This window comes from Lepidochelys olivacea (genome assembly GCF_965140295.1).
Source record: "Lepidochelys olivacea isolate rLepOli2 genome assembly, chromosome: 10".
Lineage (NCBI taxonomy): Eukaryota > Metazoa > Chordata > Testudines > Cheloniidae > Lepidochelys > Lepidochelys olivacea.
This window is the reverse complement of record NC_140420.1, coordinates 21,272,286-21,292,815: the sequence shown is the minus strand read 5'-3', so window position 1 is coordinate 21,292,815 and position 20,530 is coordinate 21,272,286. Positions and strand designations below refer to the sequence as shown.

At 42.0% G+C, this 20,530-nt stretch overlaps 1 protein-coding gene across 1 annotated transcript in view; it reads right to left on the bottom strand.

The window, feature by feature from the left end:
* Positions 1-9,906, bottom strand: part of SHISA9 (shisa family member 9) — a 247,744-nt gene extending 237,838 nt beyond the window's left edge. Inside the window, 2 exon segments of the mRNA XM_084641662.1 lie at positions 6,236-7,269; positions 7,271-9,906. Of these exon segments, the coding sequence (XP_084497788.1) occupies positions 6,236-7,269; positions 7,271-7,339 (1,103 nt within the window). The 5' untranslated portion in view covers positions 7,340-9,906.
* Between the last annotated feature and the right edge of the window lie 10,624 nt (positions 9,907-20,530).

The window sequence follows — 20,530 nt, the reverse complement described above, 5'->3', positions numbered from 1 at the left end:
TATCCTAGATACTGCATCTGGTTTATAAATTAATAAATACATTCACTAATGAAAGTCGAGGCAAATGCAGTACAGTTCTTCCACTGAACCAGTGTGACAGGAGTTATTTTCCTAGTTGCTATGTGCTATATTGAAATATCGAACAGTAGCTCCATATAAATGTGTGGGTTACAGATAGACAGAGAAATCTTGAGCTGGATTTTGCTCTTTGGTGCACATAAGATACACAATAAGATGTTCCCTCGTGTTTGTGGACATTTTTATGCTATTAGAATGTGAGGTACAATTCTGATTGTGTTACAACCTGATGATACTGTAAAAAGTTAGAAGAAGGTAACCAAAATTATTTAAGGTACTGAAGCAACACTTCAATATGAAGCAATACTTATACAGCAAGAGTAGCAGAGCTGTATTACGTAGCTGAGAAAAAGGCCACTAGCAGAGATCTCATAGGTGTATGTACAATATGATCCTGAAAGGAAAGGATTTTATTACAAACCTCAGTTTGAAAACAAGTTATGGACTGAAGCTGGGAGACCACTCGTATCTAATTAATGTATGCAGAATTTGTTTATACAAAACAAATTGTTTGTCGGCATTATAGATTTAATTCAAGAGGCAGCTGGACACATTTTTGGAAAAGGAAGAAATGCAAATGACAGGTCTCACCTTCATTCTGGGAGTTAAAATGGTGTAATCTCATAATGCATGGATTAGTATTTCCCCAGTCTAGGAGACCAAGCTTTCAGAGATGGCCTTTTTGTTGCCTTTAATGTTACTGTAAATATTATTCATTATATACTCTAAATAACATCCCACACGCTACCAGATTAACTGTTCCCTGTGTTTGAAAATACCAATGAAGTCTTCAGCATTTCAAAGGGGGTTCAGGGAGTAAGGTATCCCACTCCTATTATTTTAAACTGCTTTTAAAATCCAAACCTTAGAAAATCTGGGCACATTTAGATTGTCTAATACTAATTCAAAAATATGTGCCTGTTTGCTAATTACGGAATAATCAACCAGGCATTAAGAATGCCAAAGGCCAGGACAAAAGAAAGAAACCTCTTTATCTGCAGGATGTCTTTTGTTTTGTTTTGTTTTTTAACAAAACGTTACCTCAATTTATATTGTAATATTCAAGTAAAGGGCCTGATCTTTCAAGGAGCTGAACATCTCATGCAAGATGCTGCACACTCTTATCTGTCATTTACATCAGTGAAAATTAAGAATGCTCAGCACCTCATAGAACCCAAGAAAAAAGATACATATATAGGAGATCAAACATAGATGACATATTATTGTCTTAATGAATATTACAGATTAAGAGTCACATTCTACCCTTTTGAGGATTTGCTCATGTAATTTTAAATGGTAGTGGATGTTTATGTATCACAATGACCACATAAAGTACTTGGTTTAGGATGCTTGTTTTTCTGAAACTCTATGTCGACACAACAGGCTGCTTCATAGGGCTTCTCCCTCCACGCATTTGGCTAACCTGAGTAAATACGACCATGTCTTTACTCTTTACCCATATATAGTTTTTCACTTGCTGACTTTGCTTCTGTATTGTATCTCCATCAAGTACAATAAAGAATGGTAGAATGGTACTATCTTATAAATATCTGAAGAAGGTGTCATTAAAGGTCTCACTGGGAAATGAAATAAATAAGAGAGTTATATTCGCACTATACATATGCCTCACATTTAATGAATTTAAGAAAATGCATTCTACAGGATGAGATGATAATCTTCAAATCAGAGACGTTTGTCTGTTCCCTACACTGATAATGATAGAAATCACACATATATGGAGCAATGTCTTCCACCTATCAGATCAGCCCAAAGCTATTTAAGAGTGTCACAAATCTTCAGGATATCTCTTATTGTAAGATTTTGCTCTCTGGATCTGTAATGCTGTTTTAAGAAGTTATAAAGCATATCTAGTCAGGCAACTCCCTTATGGCTACAAGCTTGAAGAGGCTCATACAGATGTGACTTCATGAAATGTTAGTTGTTGTTGTTTTGCTTCCAAAAGTGGGTCAAAACCAATCTGGGAAATAATTTCACACAAAGGATTTCAGTATTTTGGCAATCCAGACTATTTTGTTCCACACTCCTTTTGGAAAATCAGCGCATTCTGGAGGGTGGGAAAATTCAGGTGAGTTCATAAGATATTCAGGAGGCTGCTTTCAAACTATCATAAACAGATAAGTTATAACAAAAACAGGAGCTATACAGTGCAGATCTGATTGCAGACTTTGGCCTTTAGGCCCTTTACTGCTCTTGATTTATGTGCACATCTCCCATGTGAAGGGGGGGCAGTATATGATACTGTGTTTTTATTTACAGAAAAATCCAACTGCATCTTAGGGCAACAACTTGGGGAGACAGACCTCTCTCCACTGCTACCCAGATTCCCCATCTCACCTGGCAACGTAGCTCCTTCAGAAGGGGGGATACCCTACCATAAGTCTTCCCACCACCACCACCACCACATCTACCTCCACCTTACTTCCTCTCATAGGAGATAGAAGATTGAGAGGGAGAATTAATGCTCTCTTGGACACTATATTCCTTTCTTGGATGGAATGGATAAAGGAAACTAGTTCTCTTTCTTTGCCTATGGATAAAGGAAACACTTTAATTCTCTTAACTTTGAACAAATTTACCTAAAGAAGACCAAGAGGTAGCATTAGGAATTAGGAATGCACAATACTTTAGAATCCTATGGGAAGCATACCATGTAAGAGCCATCCTTCTCCCCCTCCCCTTATCTTCTTCCACCTTCACCCAACACCACAATCTAAAGAGAGTACTATATTAAAATATAACAAGGATCACACTTTGCCTTGTTTGTCTAAACTACAGGAACTACAAAACATCCCTAAAAAGGTATGAATTAGTTTGATGGTTTTCACTGAATAAGTCTGCTTATCTTGTCAATGTTTTTTCTGCATTTTAACTGACAAAAGATCTATAAAACTTCAAAATGGCCATTTAATGTCAAAACAATGTCTTCATATTATAGCAAGCAGAGTGCAGTGTATGGTAAAAGAAACCATACCTGATAATTCTAATGGCTAGATTGTGACACCCTTGTTCACATAAGTACCTTACTTTGCTAGCAGATCTATGAACTGTCTGCATAAAAAAGTACTCCTCAAGATGAGTAAGAATGACACAGTCTAGCCCTAAATTAGACAACATTCTTATTCCCTACATGCATATACAAAATTTCAGATTAAAAGCAGCTTTCAGCAATGTAATGTGATTAAAAATAAAGCTTTGCATGTTTTGGTCATTAGTAATAAAATAGGCACACCAGTATATTGTGTATTGTATTTCTGATAAGTAATGCCACTCTTTCTTTAAGTGACTTTGTTTATAAAGTTAAAAGGATTAAAGTGTTTCAGGTATCCATTAGCTAGTTAAGGAAGCTAAAGCAATAGTGTCCCTCCTTGTTAGCTATACTCTCAGCCTGGCCTAGAAGATGAAACACTGTCAAATGAGGGAATAAAAAAGCAAATCAGCTTCTGTGTGCTTCTCACTACCAGCCAAAATGGATTAACACAGCAAGCAGTGGAAACCAAGCAAACTACTTTAATGAAAAATAGTGGGGTAAAATCTTTAACCAGGATTTCTAACATCAAGTCCATCATTTCAACGTGGCCTAACTAACTCACTCATGACCAGGGCTTTATAATTTATGTTTTCAAAAATGACATTGATTGTAGGCAGAGCATAGGAAGCCATGTTCATTTCTTATAGACCTCATGGGAATTGGTGCCATATAAGAAGGCAGATATCTAGATAGGATATATAGTGTCTTACTTACTGGTACTATGAAATGTTTTTTAGCAAGTACTTATGTTTACATTGTAAAACTTTGTGCAGAGCTCTGCCCCACCTTTTTTCTTCCCCAGAACCCTGAAACAAGCCAGGATATGGTGCTTTGGTAAAATAGGTTGAGGACAAGGAGATTGCCATTCATCCCTTAGGCAGTCTCTGAAAATCTCAGCTACTGTGTGAAAAATTAAATTAAGCATCCAAATTCCCTAGATGGTTTCAAAAATCCCACCCTGTATGTTTGTGATGAGAACTTTTGAAAAAGTTGTAGTGATTTCCTAACAGCTGTGGAATATCCATTGTGTGTACTGAGTGGGCGTCTGTTTTTCCATTATCATCCTGACTCTTGTAGGTTCCTACAACCTCTGAAATAATCCTACCTTAAGAGATCGATGAATGAAAAAGTACATGAGTTTGAACAATATTAACTAATCCGGGCAAAAACTATCCTTTCTGAGACCCGCTTCAGCAATCTAATCTATATAGATACAGGTCTGAAGGGGCTTAGAATGATATTCCATCCCCTATAATTCTGTATCCATAGTCTTAGGGATAGAAATATCATTTCAGAACCCTTCATACCTGTATCTGATAGAGAGAAAATAGATAAATCCTTTTAGAGATTTTTTAAACCAAATATTTCTACTACTGGAAATGTGACTGACTGATCTAACCAGAGCCGAACAGAGATGGATGCACTGTTTTCACCGTCTCTCTGTCATGTGTTTGGTTGTTTGGTTTTTTTGCAAATGAAGTGTCTAAACTCACCTGCTGTTTTACCTGCATGTAAACACTACATAAATGGATTGAGGCAGATGGGAATAAAGCTATTTTACCAAAGCTTTGGCTAACAGATCCAGAGTAGGGTTTATAATTTTTTTTCAGGATTCATGTATTCTTTTTATCAATTTCGAGGGTCAGGATTCGCAAAATGTCTTACTATTTATACCCTGCTTAACAAAAAGACAGTCTCTCCAAAATTACCACAGACACACAGTGTTGAGTTGACTAAAAATTCTATGGTCTGCTTTGTTCCTCAGTAGTAAAATGAATCCCTATCAGCCAGGATATAAATAGCAAATAATTGCTAGTGAACTGGTGATGCATTTGCAGCACTATTTTTGGTGGCTTCCCTGTTCATTTCAGGGGAGGCAGTTAATCACAAAGCAATACAGAAACTTGGACAAGTAATAAGGCTCCAGGTGTTGTCGATCTCATGAACTATCTTTCCAAGGGTGACTCCTGAGCCAAGCTTTAAAGCTCTGACTGTGAATTACTCCATTTCTATCAACCACCAGTCAGGGAGATAGAAAACCTTCTGCCATGCTGCATGGCTAGTAGAACCTGTCCTCGCAACTGTATTTCATTTCCAAAGTTGACCAAGATGCTGGAATCAATTTAGACTCTTTAATGGAGCTATTTGCTTTTTTTTAAAAATCTGAAACTGTCTTTCCCCATTTGTTTTGCTTTCCTGTGTCTGGTATTAGCATAATGAATCAGACAGACTGAAAACTGGACAAATATGTTATCCCTTGATTCTGAAGTGCTGTGACAATCTGGGTGCTGGAGTATGATGTTAGAGCAATTGGGCTGTGTCCTGAGCTGCCCACCAGCAGGCAGCCAGTCCCTGGAGCAGGCAAGTACACAGGATGCCTCACTCTAGGTAGGGGAGGTTCTCTTTGATGTAATCCAGCCATTGCATGGTGGACACACCGAGTGTAACACACACAGGACAAAGACTTTTACATTCCATATTTGGTTACAGTTTGCCTCTCTAGCAACTGCGGGGGAAAGGCTTGATATGCAGGCAGCTGGGTTATATTAAACGTTAGAACCCTTCCACAATAGGTCCCTTTTGGTCTCTCCCTCTCTACCCCCCAACCTCATTTTCAGGACAAAGAGCTGGGGTGGGAAAGTCCTGTCAACACCATTTTGCAGTGGGAGAGAGAGGGAGAGAGGGATGGGATTTGTTTACATCCTTCTGTTGAGAAGTAAAAACCTTGTCAGGGGCTTGATGGGGAGACCCAGCAGCCCCCCTTGAGGCTGATTCAGACCCCGCATTTGTGCCTGGACTTGGGCTTTTTTGTTCTGAGACAATATTTCCAAGAACAGTTGTTGGCTCTTGGAGGGGAGGGAGGCGAGCACTGCAGCTTAAAAGCGGGGTAGTGGCTGGGCAGCCTCAGCAGTGCTGCCTGGTGCTCCTGGCCGTGTGAGTCAGAAGCCGGGTCTGGGGCGCAGCCCTGCCCTCCAAAGTTGGTCTGTCTAGCCTGGCCCTGCCGCAAAGCCTGGCTGGCGGGAGTCGTTCGCGTAGCAGGAACACATGGGCGCCGGTATGGTCTCCGGGTGGGGGGAGGGAGGGAGGGCCCCTGGCGCCGAGCCTTACCTGGACATGTGCTCCCGCTGCGGTCTGTGCGCCTTCTCCAGCCCCAGCTTGGTGAAGATCCCCACCAGCACCATGACCGCCACCACCCCGCAGATGATGTAGACGATGAGGTTGGTTTTATCCCTGGTGGGGTCGTGCAGGGGGTCGTCGATGCGGGCAGGGGGCTTCCCCGTGTTCATCCACACCGGCGTCTCGTAGTTCGTGCAGGTGTTTTGATCCAGCCGGGTCTTCTTGAACTTGCAGCAGAACCTGAAGCCACAAGTGCCGCAGCAGAAGACGAACTCCCCCGAGCTGCAGTTGAACGGCGGGTCCCACTGGCCCATCACGTCGAAGTAGCCCCGGCAGAAGTCCGGGGTCGGGGGCGGCTCCGAGGCGTCTCCGTGCTCGCCAAAGCTGGAGTGGTTCCCCCCGGAGAGCACCACGATGCTGCCCAGGTGCTGCCCGGCTTTCTCCTGCGCCCGGCACACCAGCGTGAGCAGGTCCGCCACCAAGCAGCCGAGGGCCAGCCGGAGGAAGCCCTGCATCCTGCCTCCCAGCCCGGCCGCTGCGATGCCGCCGCCGCCGCCGCCGCCGCCGCCCGAGCTGCTGGCTGCTGCGCTGCGCCAGGGGCCGAACATACAGGGGCTCGGGCGGGGGGCCACGCGCTCGCTCAGCCCGCTCGCGCCTGCAGCAGCCTGGTCCGCGCGGGCAGCAGGGGCAGGAGCGGGGCGCCGAGCCGCCCCCTGCCTGGCGGGCTCCCCGGCCCCGGCAGCTCCCAGCGAGCCGAGCGAAGTGAGCGGCACTTGTGGAATCGAGAGGGGAGCGTGCGGGAGAAGAGGAGCGAGGAGGGGGAGGAGGGGGAGGAGTGGAGCGGGGTGGAGGGGGCAGGGGGAGTGAGGGGGCAGAGATGAGAGGAGGGCTGGGGGGGAAGGAGCGGTGGGGCTGGGGCGAGCGGGAGGGGTGAGGTGCGGGCTCTGCAGAGCAGGGGAGAAGCGGGCGCCGGGAGAAGCTCCTCGCGCAGCCTTGTGAAATCTGCAGGCGCCAGGGAGACCCCCCTTCCCGCGCCCTGTGAGAAAGCCCGGCCCGTCCTACGAGAAAACTCTCTCCCTCAGAAGAGGAGCCCATGGAGCCCCACCTGAGACGAGGGGCCGGTGCATCCTGACAGCGCCCGCGAGAGAGCGCGGCGGGGCGCACGGGCTCCCTGCAGCATCCAGCTGACGGGCAGCCGCTGTCACCAAGGGGAAAATCCGATTTGGTGGGCAGTGTGGGTATGAGCGAAGGAGATGCGGATTTGGAAAGCAAAATCCCTCTAGCGAGGCGCCTACATGAGCCCCAGCGATGCCTCCGAGGCTGACAGTACCAACAAGCACAGCCGGAGCACCCCACTGCAGCTGTAGCTGGCCACTGCTCCCTGTCCTTCGGTTATATAACACGGTCCTTCGCGAGGAGGGTGTTTCCCACACGAGCCAAGGTGCAATAGCTGCTCCTCCCCTTCCCTTCCGAAGCCCTGACCTGTACATTGCGGCCTCCTTCTCCCCAGCCCATCCCCACCCCCAGCTGCAGCAACGGGCCCCTTGTGAGTGAGGAGCTGCCCGCCACCTGGGGAGAGAGCGTTCCAGTGCGGATGAAAGGGACAATCCGACACATGGCTCAGCCCTTCTGGAAATAAAAGATGAGGGGGACTGAGAAATGCTAGAGGCAGGTGTCTGGGAAGAGGCTAGAAGCCTCGCTGAGGTGATACCCCCGATGCATTTCTTCAGGAGAGCCCAGAGAGTCACGTGGGAGACGAACAACGACCTTTGCACCAGTTTGCATTGACTTTGCTTTTACTCCGCACCTTTGGATTCCGACCTCACGTCAGAACCTCCCGGATTTGAACACATGCGGGAATTATATGGTACTTGGAGGGCGGGGAGAGCAGCTGCCACTTTCCTGATACTTGAAGAGAACAGTTTACTATGTAAAGCCCTTCTTACACCCTAATCCTCTTATCAGTCTCTTAAGATTCACTTACCTATATAACGAATGCAATATAGACCAGAAAAAAATCTAAACGTGTATGAGACTATGGCTATTACATGGCAGGAAGTGTAACCATGGTGTACTAGTTCTAGCCTATGCTGTGGAATGATCCTACCTTCTTGTCTTTCATACTGGAACTCCCTTGTATCATTTATTGAAGAAAGTACTTTATCAGCCAGTAAGGCTGGCTCCTGAGGACATCCTTACACTGCAGGCTATCAGGTGCACAATTAAAATAACTTCCCTCCCAACACGCCTTTGATCCTAGGAAAGACTTCTCAATGATTCACTCCATCCTAGTTACTCTACTTTCTCATCTCCACCACTTGGTTGGAAATCACCTGCAGAAATATTGAGAACATTTTCCTGAATACTGTGCTGCCAGCCAAATGCTAGGAGAAGTCCACTAAAGTGTGGCTTAGCAGACTGTGGGCTGTTTTAAAGCAGCTTCCCACCTCCTCTTCCTGTATCTCAAATTGCATCACCAGGGCCTCTCTGCTGTTATCTCTAAGGAAGAGCGGCTTGTTGAAGGGGCTCTGAAGCCGCGTGTGCAGGGTGGCAGGTCACAATTCAGTGGTAGTTCTTTCCCATTTTTGGGAGAGGGCTGGATTGCCGATGCATTTTCCATTGCTTCAGTCAGCTTCCTATGGGAATTGTTAAGAGTCAGTAAATAAGCAGAAAGGTGAATCAGAGGACAAAGCAGACGTTTGGAATCGGAGAGGGCTGTAGTTAGCTAATTGCGATCCTTTGCCATCTCTTAAAAATAGACTCTAAGTACAGTGAATTTACTGAGCGTTTTGACAGGAAGCCTGGCATCCCTGGCCAGTGGGTAGGAAATAAAGCCGTGAAATTCCACAGCAGAGAAAAACAATCAGTTCCATTCAAATCCAGCTTTCTTTGGTGTTAATATTTAATTCCTAAAACCTCCATCTTCATCTTCATCTCTTTTCAAATCTCATCAGCAATCATCTCTCTCCTGCCTTGCCTATATATTTCTCTCTCCTATTATTTATCTCTATAAAGCACTTTGTGGTAGAGTTTGTACTGAGGATGTTGCACAAAATGAAGCTGTACCATATTTTATAATCACATACAGAGATAGAGGTCCCAGGCCTGCCAAGCTCTTGAGAAGGTGTGTCACTTTGCAAACCTCAGTGGTCCCATTGATTTCACTTGTTAGGCAGGTGCTAACATGCTCTGCAGGATTGGGGCCATAAATATGTAGATATAATAAAATTATAAGTTAAACCCAAACCTGGGCTGTTAACACTAATTTAGTTGAACCAGAGATAACAATGGAAAGATTTCTTAAATTCTAATAAAGGCAAAACCTGAAGGATTAAGGCCAGATTCTAATCTCAGTTACACCAGGAACTCCACTTGCTTCACTGAAATGAGATCAGAATCAGCTTCTAAGTGATTTGCCCCGGGGAGTAGAACTGGGAAACACAAGGCATAATTCAAAGCCGACTGAAACCAACAGAAACATTCCCACTGACTTAAGCGGGGGTTTGGACCAGGCCTATAACTCATTAATTTGAAGTTTTTACTCCACTTACACGCTCTGCCTTATTTTATTTTACCTTATTTTATTTTTGTATTGCCATAGCACTTAGGAGCCCTAATCATGGACCAGGACGCTATGGTACTGGGCCCTCTACAATGTATTTTTAAATGACTTCAATTACAAAATATAGTTGCTAAAAAGACTAGTAAATCATCAAAATGTGAAATCATTAAGTATAATAAATAGTACAAAAGAAACAAAAAATTGCTGTAGTTTACCCTTATTTCAGACACAGATATCTCATTGAAAGCAATGGGAGTTTGCACAATGATGGGGTAGAATATGGGCCATTATGTGACAAAGGAAGTATTGTTCAACATTAGGGCTTAATCCAAAACCCACCAAAGTCAGGAAATAGATTTACATTTACTTCCATGGACTTTGGATCAGATTGTTAGACTTTTACAGTTTTAAGCTATAGTCTATCACAGTGGTTCTCAAACTTTTGTACTGGTGACCCTTTTCACATAGAAAGCCTCTGAGTGCGACCCCCTCCTTATAAATTAAAAACACTTTTTATATATTTAACACCATTATAAATACTGGAGGGAAAGTGGGGTTTGGGCTGTAGGGCGACAGCTCGCAACTCCCCTCCCCGCCCCATGTAAGAACCTTGTGACCCCCTGAGGGGTCCCGACCCCCAGTTTGAGAACCCCTGGTCGTATTCTCCACCAAAAATGTTATGCTTATAGTTTGTTAGTAGAGTCATGTTCTTTATATCAGCAACACATGGTTTCCACCAAGTTACCACCAGACACTCCATAGTGATGGACACTCCATGTATTTATCTAATAAAAATAATACTATAATTTTTCCTGGCAGACATCCTTATCCGTCCCAGCAGTCAAACTAAGGATTACATGGGCATGGAAACAGGATGACTTTCTCACCATTAAACATGGCCTGTCTGCATCAAGTTTGAGCCACGCTGGTGAGGCATTGAGGAAGTTTGCCATACCACTGCCCATGCTGTGCTTGTTTTATGGCTAAACAGAATTTGGTCTTTAGGTGCACCAGGTGAGCACCACCCACAAAACATGTAAAATAATTTAGTTCGTAACACTATGTGTATAATATGTTGTATTTAGCTATCTAAGGTATTAGAGCTAATCACTACAGCCTCCCTTTATAGACAATGGGGAAGTAAGGTTAACAACCTTTAAAGCAAGGTTGAAAATCAAGCAAAAAATAATAATTACGAATTAAACTGAATGTTGAGAGCAATTTGATAGGCAACTACTCTAGCGATGCTGTGTACATACCAATTGCAATTGCCATGTTTAAAAATCCATATTTCATATTTTTCATTTATAATAACAATATTGACTTCAGGGCATTTCCCTGGGATTAATGACTGAGTAGGGTGAAAGGCTCAGTAGAGGCCATAAGCCATCAATTCCTTCTAACCAGTCATTAATGCCCTGCACCTTAATTATTATTAAACAGACATTTCAGAGCCATGAAAATTACTACAACAGTAGCCAGACAGCACTTTGTGAGGGGCATTCTGTGAGAAGAAGTGTCATGTGGCAACTGCAATGAAGCCGTCAATGTCCATCTTCTTGACAGTAATAACTCATAATATCACAGGGTGCTTGGATGTATAGATAAGAGATTTAATACATTTGGAAAACAAAGGAGATGATTCCTCTATACAAGTCCTTTGCCATGCTGCTTTTGGAGTACTGAGTACAGTTTTGGTCACTGATCTTTAAAGAGGACATTTAAGTGTTAGGGAGCATACAGAGGGTAGGAGAGAAAGGCTTCAAGAACTAAATGTGTTGAGCATGGAGACTGCAGGAGATCTGTGGTTTACAAATTCTCAAGGTGGGTCCCTTGATTTACTTTATTTTTTTGAACCTGGTTTGTTTCTTTGGAATACCTAAGTGTTCTCCTTGCATGGTGATGCATCATGCCACCCCGAGCCCTGCCTGAGGTCCAGTTCTCTCCATTAAGAGAAGGATGAACAAATGCAATGGCCCGATTACCATCATACCAGTGCATCAAGGTCTGAAAATCTGGCTATTGTGATTTGATACTAAATCTGATTTTCCTTTTTCATTTTTTCTTGGGCATGTGTCTCAGTCCACTCTTGAACTCCTTTGGACCTTTCCATTAAAAAACGTTCGCACACACATAATGAGATTGTAACAGAATGTGCTAGGTCTGAGAAAATATTACGCATCATGCTGCTGTAGAAGTGCAATTTTTAATATTTTATTTAAATTAGCTTCATATGACAAGCATGTAACAGTGGGCTCACCAATAATATTGCCAGGCCAATGGCAAGCACTTCATGAGCTAAAGCTAATTAGCATGCAAGGCATGTTTTCCTGACTCACCCCGGGGAAAACAGTTCACTGCAGTTCTACAATATTAAAACTACTTTTAACACCTGATATTGTCCTTTTCAATCCTAATGTAAAACTGTAAGTTTAGTAGTTGCTTACGTTTGGGTATTTTCTCTCTTTGAATGGAGATAAAGAACCCTTGACAGTTCTAGTTGTTTGAGGTTAGATTATTCAATTCTACAAGTTCAGTTTAATTTAAAATGTAATCTGAGTACTTGTAAATATATGAGGGGATCCATTTACAATGCACAGGTTATCTGTATATACAGAAAAAGGAAACATGCCAAAAAGTCCAAAAATGCTTTAAGCAGAATAGGTGATAAACTAGGTGTGCCCTAGTTTGTCTATTGCATGGCTATTGCTTTGCCTCTGGAACACAGCAAATTGTCAGTTAATTTCTAACTTCTGAAGCATTGATACGGCTCGTGAATTATAATAGTATTTGCAAGTACATGAAAATAACTTATGTTTCTGCTCATTAAAAATCAGGGCTGTCTGCACAATTCAGAACTATGGGTAACTTGCCCTGGGGTTTGTGGACTACTGCAGTTAACAGAGTGACCACTGCAGATCATTCCAAACTCATGACAATAGAACCTTTATAGCACACCACACCATCATGTATTCTGGACATGCCACTTGTTACTGAGCAAAAAAATTAGGCATGTTTTAGAAACTCTTCAATAAGAAATTAGGACTGGATTTTGTATCCCTCTACCTGCAAAGCCAGATGCCTTCATTGTCATGAGTTCAACTGTGCAATGCTCAGAGGGAGCCATAAAACCCTTTTTAAATTGACTAAAATAGCATTAATATGTCACACATTTAAAGGCAATGGGATAAATTCTGTACCATGTGTGAGCTCAGCTCAGGCACAGTGGAAGGTAGCACTGCATGGAGAAATCCATAATCCTGTGCTGCCTGGCCTTGACATGTTAAAGTAGCTGACCCACAATACTGCTTAAAGTCTATAAGTGACCTTGTGCTAGTGGAGGATCACATGTAGCCAAGCTTTACTCTAGTGTGCCTTTTCTTCACCCTTAGAATACCCTGGACACATTACTTCTCTCTCCATATGCCAGAGGAGGGGGCAGCTGGTGCAGAATGCAGCTATCTCACCTCTGCCAGCTTTGTGTCAGTGATTTTTCTAGAGCTAGAAGTGAGTGGTGCGTCTTGGGGAAAGTTGGGTATCTTTTCTTTCCAGTGTTATAAAGCTGCTGGTCTACATTTTCAAAAGTGCTCAATGATATTGGGTGTACCAATTTTGGACACATTTCAGGAGCCTAATTTTCAGAGAGAAGGTGCTCAGCACTTCTGAAATGCTGTCTCAAGTCAGGCAACCAAAATCATGAGTCACTGTTTTGAAAAATTAGACCACCATTTTTAGTGGTGCATGCCCACAAGATAATGAACTTTAAATCCATGATATTTTCATATATAGAAAAGTTGCCACTTGCCCATCTTGGTCATGGGTTATTTTTGGGGGGGGGGGATTTCACATCTGAAAAAAGAAAAGGCAACATTTTGCTGGCACATTGATATTTTTAAACATGTCAGCAGTCTGAAGTTACTCAGGGGTTTAGAATAGTAAATTAAGTCACAGGAGAGATGGAATAGTAGGCATACAGCAAGTAGGCTGCAATTTTTCACATGGAAATCAGCTGCAAATATGTGGCCAACAATTTCAAATTTGCTTGCCAAAATTTACACACTCAGGGTCTGATTCAATGTCCCCTGAAGTCAACAATTGTCTTTCCATTGACTTAAATGGGAATTGGTTTAAATGGGAGTTGGTTTGGACCTCTCTCATGCAGAGAGCTGAGACTCACAAACACTGAAGTTAATAGAAATTCTGAGCGCTCCATGCTTCTGAAAGTCATGTAACCTAAAAGCCTAATAATGGATTTAGAGACCTAAATTAAGACACCCAAATTTGAAAATGAGAGGAGTGTGTGCAAGAATGCACATGCATGTATATTACTAGCTTTCCAGGCAGACTGTAAAAACAGCCTCTTCTTAACTTTATTCAACAGTCAATCCATAGAGTAGTATTGGAATTGACCCCACGGGGACTTTCTTTTCTGCCTCCCAGATAAAAATAACAGGTGAGGCAAAATCTATGATCCAGGCATACTAATAGCTTGGCCAAAAAAGTATGAAGAGATCAAGACGCAAATGCAGCTTCTTATATTTTCTTTCTAAAAAGGCATTGTGATATGTTTAATATGATTTATCATTTGGTAGTTTTCAACACAGTACAATCCTTTGTAGTTTGAACAAAAAGAAATCCTTCCAATCTCTCTCCTCTTTGCATCATGATAGTAGTACATTGAAGAATAAATGTCTTAAGTAAATAAAGTGCTCTGTGGAAAAGCATGTTTGTTATTAATACATTGTAGTCTTTTTTTCTTGTGGTTTTGCAAAATAGGTTTGCTTGAGGTATTTTTATTTTGAAAGGGCAGTGATTCCCGCAGCTGATAAATAATAGGAGAGATAAAAAGGTTTTAACAGTAATGTAAAATGCACATCAGAGAGTTGGGAGAAGTAATGCAAAAAGGTGCTGAAAGCAGATCCTGAGATGTCTTGTGTTGCCACATTTTCTTAAATCAGCATATTATCTCTAACCTGCTAAATATCATCTAAATTTAATAACACATTAGGGTAGTGGCAGCTAGCACATATATAGGACATTCCTGCAGACTACACTAAGGTATTAGACTTAATACAACATGCTGGCAATTAAGATCTACAATTTTTAGAATATTTTATATGAGCATCTGAATAGTCTCAAAATAATGGTACCATCTTACATGGAAATCATATGTCTATAGGGGCAGCTGTAATTTAATTTTTTTTAAAGGGCAACTCCCAATCTTGTTGGGTGAATGTGGGAGTTAGTCTGTCATTCACTCCCACACGCTTGACAAAAAGCTGGCTACTAAAGAGACAATTTTGTAATTTATGTACACCTGTACAGCCTTTGAATATGATTTCCCAGGTTTAAAAATCAATGGGAGTTTTGCCATTGACTTCAATAGGGCCAAGATTTCACCTTTGGGGTCACAGTGTAATACCCATTCTCACACTGAATAGTGCTTTACTCCACATGGAGTTTCATTAATTTCAATGGGACTACTTTAGAAGGAAGGTGCTATTCATTGTGAGCAAAATGGTGCTAAAGATGGCTCCCTGCCTATAAACACAAAAGGATAGAGGCTAGAGACAGATGAGATTAAATAAAAGGTCAAAAACAAAATCTGGTTGAAGTTAAAACTAAGGGCCACTTTCTGACCTGTGCTGGATGGATGCCTTTGGGGCAGGAGGTGGTGGAAGGAGCTTTTATTACCCAGACACCTTACATTCCAATGCAAGATAGCTAGTGCTCAACAGAGTATTAACAGAGAAGCCAGGATACCATGTCCATCAGCATACCCAAGGAGGCATGGTCTTACAGCCTGGTGATTTGACCTCACACACAGCTCACTAGTTCATATGCTCAGGAGTGCATCATGTACTAGCAGTGAAACCAATATAAAAAATCAGTAGTGTGTTCCACCACACTTGCTAGCACCCCTGCAACCTTTCAGCCATCCTGAGCCATTTTTCTGCACCCTGACTAGATGGTTCTGAGAGCAGAGAGACTGTTTCACTCTCCAAGATCAGGACCTACCACTACAGTTACATTACACTGGAACAATGGGACAGTCACCTACATTTCAATGACAGGGAGAGTATTCTCAGTAACTGGCCCATGGCTAGGTAATTCACTCCCTTAAGATATTAGAAAAATCATAAATCCCCCTTGGGACTGAAATGTAAAACCCATTACTCTAATCTGTACTTCAATAATAATACTAACAAAAATAATGAAGCCATCTTCCCTGGGAGTTGGACAGAAAGCTAGAGATCCCTTATTGTATTTACTCTGAGAATTTGTAAGGTGCTCTGATACCATGGTGATGAGCATGGTATAAATGCCTAGCTAGATGGATGGATCCAGCTGGCACCTCTCAGCTCCTCCTACACACACCATGGTGCTCACCAAAGCAAGTATATCAGTTCACCTTTTTTATTAAGTATATGGGCACATATTTTGCAGAAATGACACCCGTAGCAAACAAACAGTATTTTACACACTTGATTAGCAGCAAATATAAAAATGAATATATAAATAAACATAGTGTTCTTCCAATAAAAAAGCCCTTCATACATCTATCTGTCTGTGTCATTTTAAAGAGGATATATAAAAAATTATATGACCCTGCTTGTCCAGATAATGTTTATTATTCAAAGGTTTAGAAAGACTCATCCAAGTTGAGTCCTAACTTGCACTTTTGCTATTTACATAGGATTTGTAGACAGATACCAGTTTTTCTTATCTCGAAGATAAATACTTACTATATCAGTCTTTGCATCACAGGTTGTATCAGAAGTATCCTAGAGATAACACAAATCTCTTGAGGAAACCCAGATTCTGAAAAGTAATGGAAACTTCTATAATTTCACAAACTATTTCAAGGTCGGAAAGTATTTACTTTGCCTGTCAGACTTTTCCTAGTTTTGAATATTAAGCACTTTACTATTTTTGCATAATTCAAACTTTCACAACTTAAAAAAAAAAACGATTCCCCAAACAAAACTACTACCACAACTAGCAGTTATCAGTATCCTTGTTGGTAGTGCAGCAGAGGACAAAGACTCAAGAGCTAAAGAAAAGCAGCTAAACTTCATCTCTAAAAGTAGTTATTCCCAGGTCTGATTGAGGGCACTTTAATGGGGCAATGTGGAAGCAACTTGCACCGTTGCTTCAGAAAGACTTCTTAGGTCCATAGGCTTACAACTCTCCTGTACAATTATCCAACCGCTATAACTAATATTAACATATTTGTTTTCTAAAGAACCACTTTTCAAATGGTATAATTAGTTACTAAGGCACTGTATTGGGCAAATTGCTGGATGATTCCAAAACAATTATATTCATAAAATAAGAAAAAGGCAAACAGTGGGGCAAATAAAAATGGGTGCAATTTTAATTGATTAAATGGGATTAGCACACCCTTTCACCAGGAGTGAATTTGGTCCTGTAACTGCAAGAATTGCAAAATTCTGATTAACTGGTTTTTATCCTGAGTTAAGTTAGTATTAAAATATGGAAATCAAAGCTTTGGTACTGGTAGCATAACTTTTTTTTTAAACCAGAATCCAATGACCAAGACCTAATAGAAGTCAGAAGAGTAATCTCTATCTCCCACCTCTCTCTTGGCATTAAAAAATTATCAGTTTCTTGCTTTGTATTAAATCAGGTGGTGCTTATTTCCCTAATGAGGAATGGTAAAGGAGAAAACAGCTCAGTTTCCCCACACAGACTTATTTTTGCCTTTGAAGCACATACTGGAAGTTCTGCCACCAGTTTGTTTATTATATCATTATTTTAGCCAACAGCTAAGAAACAGATGCTTCTCTAGGTCAAGGCATTCCAACCTTTTACAACACAAGTGTCTTGTCTTTATTTACAATTTTATGTGGATTTCAAATATCATATCACATATCAAGCCTGCTTGTCATGGGCTAGGCCCAGGGGCCCCGTGCTGGAGACCTCTGGGTCCTGCCACACGCATCCCTGGAAAGGAGCAATGGTGCTATGTCCTCCAAGTGGTCTAGAGAGGCTGCAAAGGGCTAGCCAATCAGAGAGGCTACAGGGAGCAGCCAATCAGGGCCCAGGAGAGCCGTATAAAAAGGAATTGCAGAACCAAATGCAATCAGTTCCTTGTTGGAGCCAGAGGAGTACAAATGGTGCTCCTGGAAGGGAATGGCTGCACCATGGACAGTTCAATGCTGGCAGGGATTAGGGAAGGAAGGATGAGCTCCTTGCTGGCTGCTGGGCCTGAATGAAGGAGAGCCCTATGGTAAGGGTGCAGCATCAGTGAAAGCTGTGGCTGTGGGGAAGTAGCCCAGGGAGCTGAAAGCAGTTATGCTAAAGGGATACAGTGGCATGTGTTTGCTATTTTTAGGGTCCCTGGGTGGGGCCTTTGAATAGTGGGTGGGTCTGGGTCTCTTCCCTTCACCCCCCCACCACCACAGACTTTTGGGTGAAGTGGCCTACAGTCAGACAGTGATAAATACCCAGAAGGGGATCTGTAGTGGCACAGCTGGAGAGCTGAGGCCAGAACAGACCAAGAGGGGAAAACCATTACCTGCAGGGAGGAAGCCCTGGGGATATGGCCTGATACCAGGGCAGGGACTGCAGACACACCTGACCAGAAGGGGTGCTCATGAGAGCTGAGTGCCACTCTGTTAGCCTGCTGTATAGGATTCAGTGGTTAATGCCTTAAAGTAGAAGGGCCCTCTCAGTACATGTCCAGCAAAAGCAGCTTGCAAAGCCCTGCTATAGGATTGGATTTCACCCCTGTGTAGAGAGGCAGCACTATACCTATGCACTATTTAAGGCCCATAAAACCGTCAAAGTGATGTAGTCTCATGTTGCTGTTGACATATGATTCAGCAAACACTGTAGTTGAACACATGAATGTGATGAACACAATTACATGTGGGACAGACAAGATTGTCCATGCCCACTAAAGATTATCTGAGCTATATAAACATCCAGTTTATATGATTATTCAATTTATACTACATTATTTACCACCTGTGTACTGTACTAATATTTAAACTGTTTGACTCTAGCTTATCTGAAAAAAGATTTCTAAATGAATCTGACTTCCAATTTAATTTGACCATTTCTTTAGCAAATTAGCTTCAGTTTTCTGGGGGGAACTAACACAATACCAGCTTCCCCATCATTATGTTCCAGCAGAAAATATGATGATGCCCATCTTGGACATCATCTAGCTATAATTATGCATGCTACATAGGGTGACTAGATAGCAAGTGTGAAAACTTGGAACAGGAGTTGGCACCTATATAAGACAAAGTCCCAAATAGTGAGACTGTTGCTATAAAATTGGGACTTCTGGTCACCCTAATGCTATATTGCTAGTGGCTCAGCAGAGGTATTCTAAAGAATGGATTCAAATGAGAATTCCTTGACATTTTTACTGGAAATCGAGCACTATAGTGTCATGTTAGATTAGGTTTAAAAGTGCTTGAGTACTGGTGAAGACAACAAGGTGCTGTGCAGTTTGAAATTCAGAAAGGAATACATTATACACATTACTGATATGTGCATATGTTACACATTGAAATAAAAAAACTGCATAGTAAATTTGATATATCCTGATTCTTACTGAAAGAGAAACATTAACTGTTAAATCCAATTCTACAAGTAGTATAGCAAAATCTCTACTTATTGCATCACATTTATCCCAGAGAAAATAACTATTTTACATGTTGACCAATATCACCTACAGGAAGTAAAAACAATAGGGAATGATTAAGGTCATAACCTCTCCAGAGAGGTACCACTTCTTGGGAAGGCTCACATATTCTGGTTGACACTGGATTCTCCAGAGATCGATAATAAAGAAAGGACTTTTGGATAAATAGGCTGATCTTAGCCTGAAAGCCCTGATTCAGTTTGGTTCAGGATCTAAGATGGATGAACTTGTAATCACAGGGAAAACTCAGTTGTGGGTTGGAAGGACTAAAAATTACAAGACCCCCTAGGTTGGAGTTGGGGGTTACATCTAGTAAACTTTTTAGCATGCATGTAGGTTCTTTTATTGTTCTAATGTTTTCTCTGGAATACTTTTACCTTAAGAATAAATGTGCTTGCTTAAAAGGAGCTATGCAGTAACTTATAACTGTAGGCCTCAGAGAGAAAGCAAAGCACAGGTGCTGGCCTTTCTAAGCAGTCTGGCTTGCTGGGGATATCACAGAGAAGGCAGGGAGTGGTGCAGCCTTAAAATTTCCTGTTAGGAGGAAATGAGATGTGGGTCTCTGCCTAAGAGAGGTGACTGCTAGGAGCCAGAAATCTGAAGTGGGTGCCCTTGCTGGACTCTGATAAGGGAATACAGGTGTAGTTGCCTTGAAACTGACATGCATCATACCAGTTTTCTGTGCACCCCAGCTCTCCACTCAGTACCAGGTCATATTCAAGAAGGTCTTTCCCTTTAAGGCATTCAGTGGGTTACAAATCTAACTCCCCCATCAACTGCAACTCACAAGACAGCTGCATTCAATGGAAACACTGTGATCGTCTCAGCCCAGGGTGAAATAATGAGGAAAAAGAGGGAGATGGTTCTTAGTCAAGACCTAAAAACTCAACATTTTTAGGGTCTAAGTGTAGCAATGCAGTATCAGTAGCTGAACTTGAGGCATCGGCTATCTGAAAAAATACACTTTAACTGTAAATGCCATGAGGTGAATACAAAAAAAGATTTATAGGAAATGGACCTCTACAGAACTAATCATTTTATT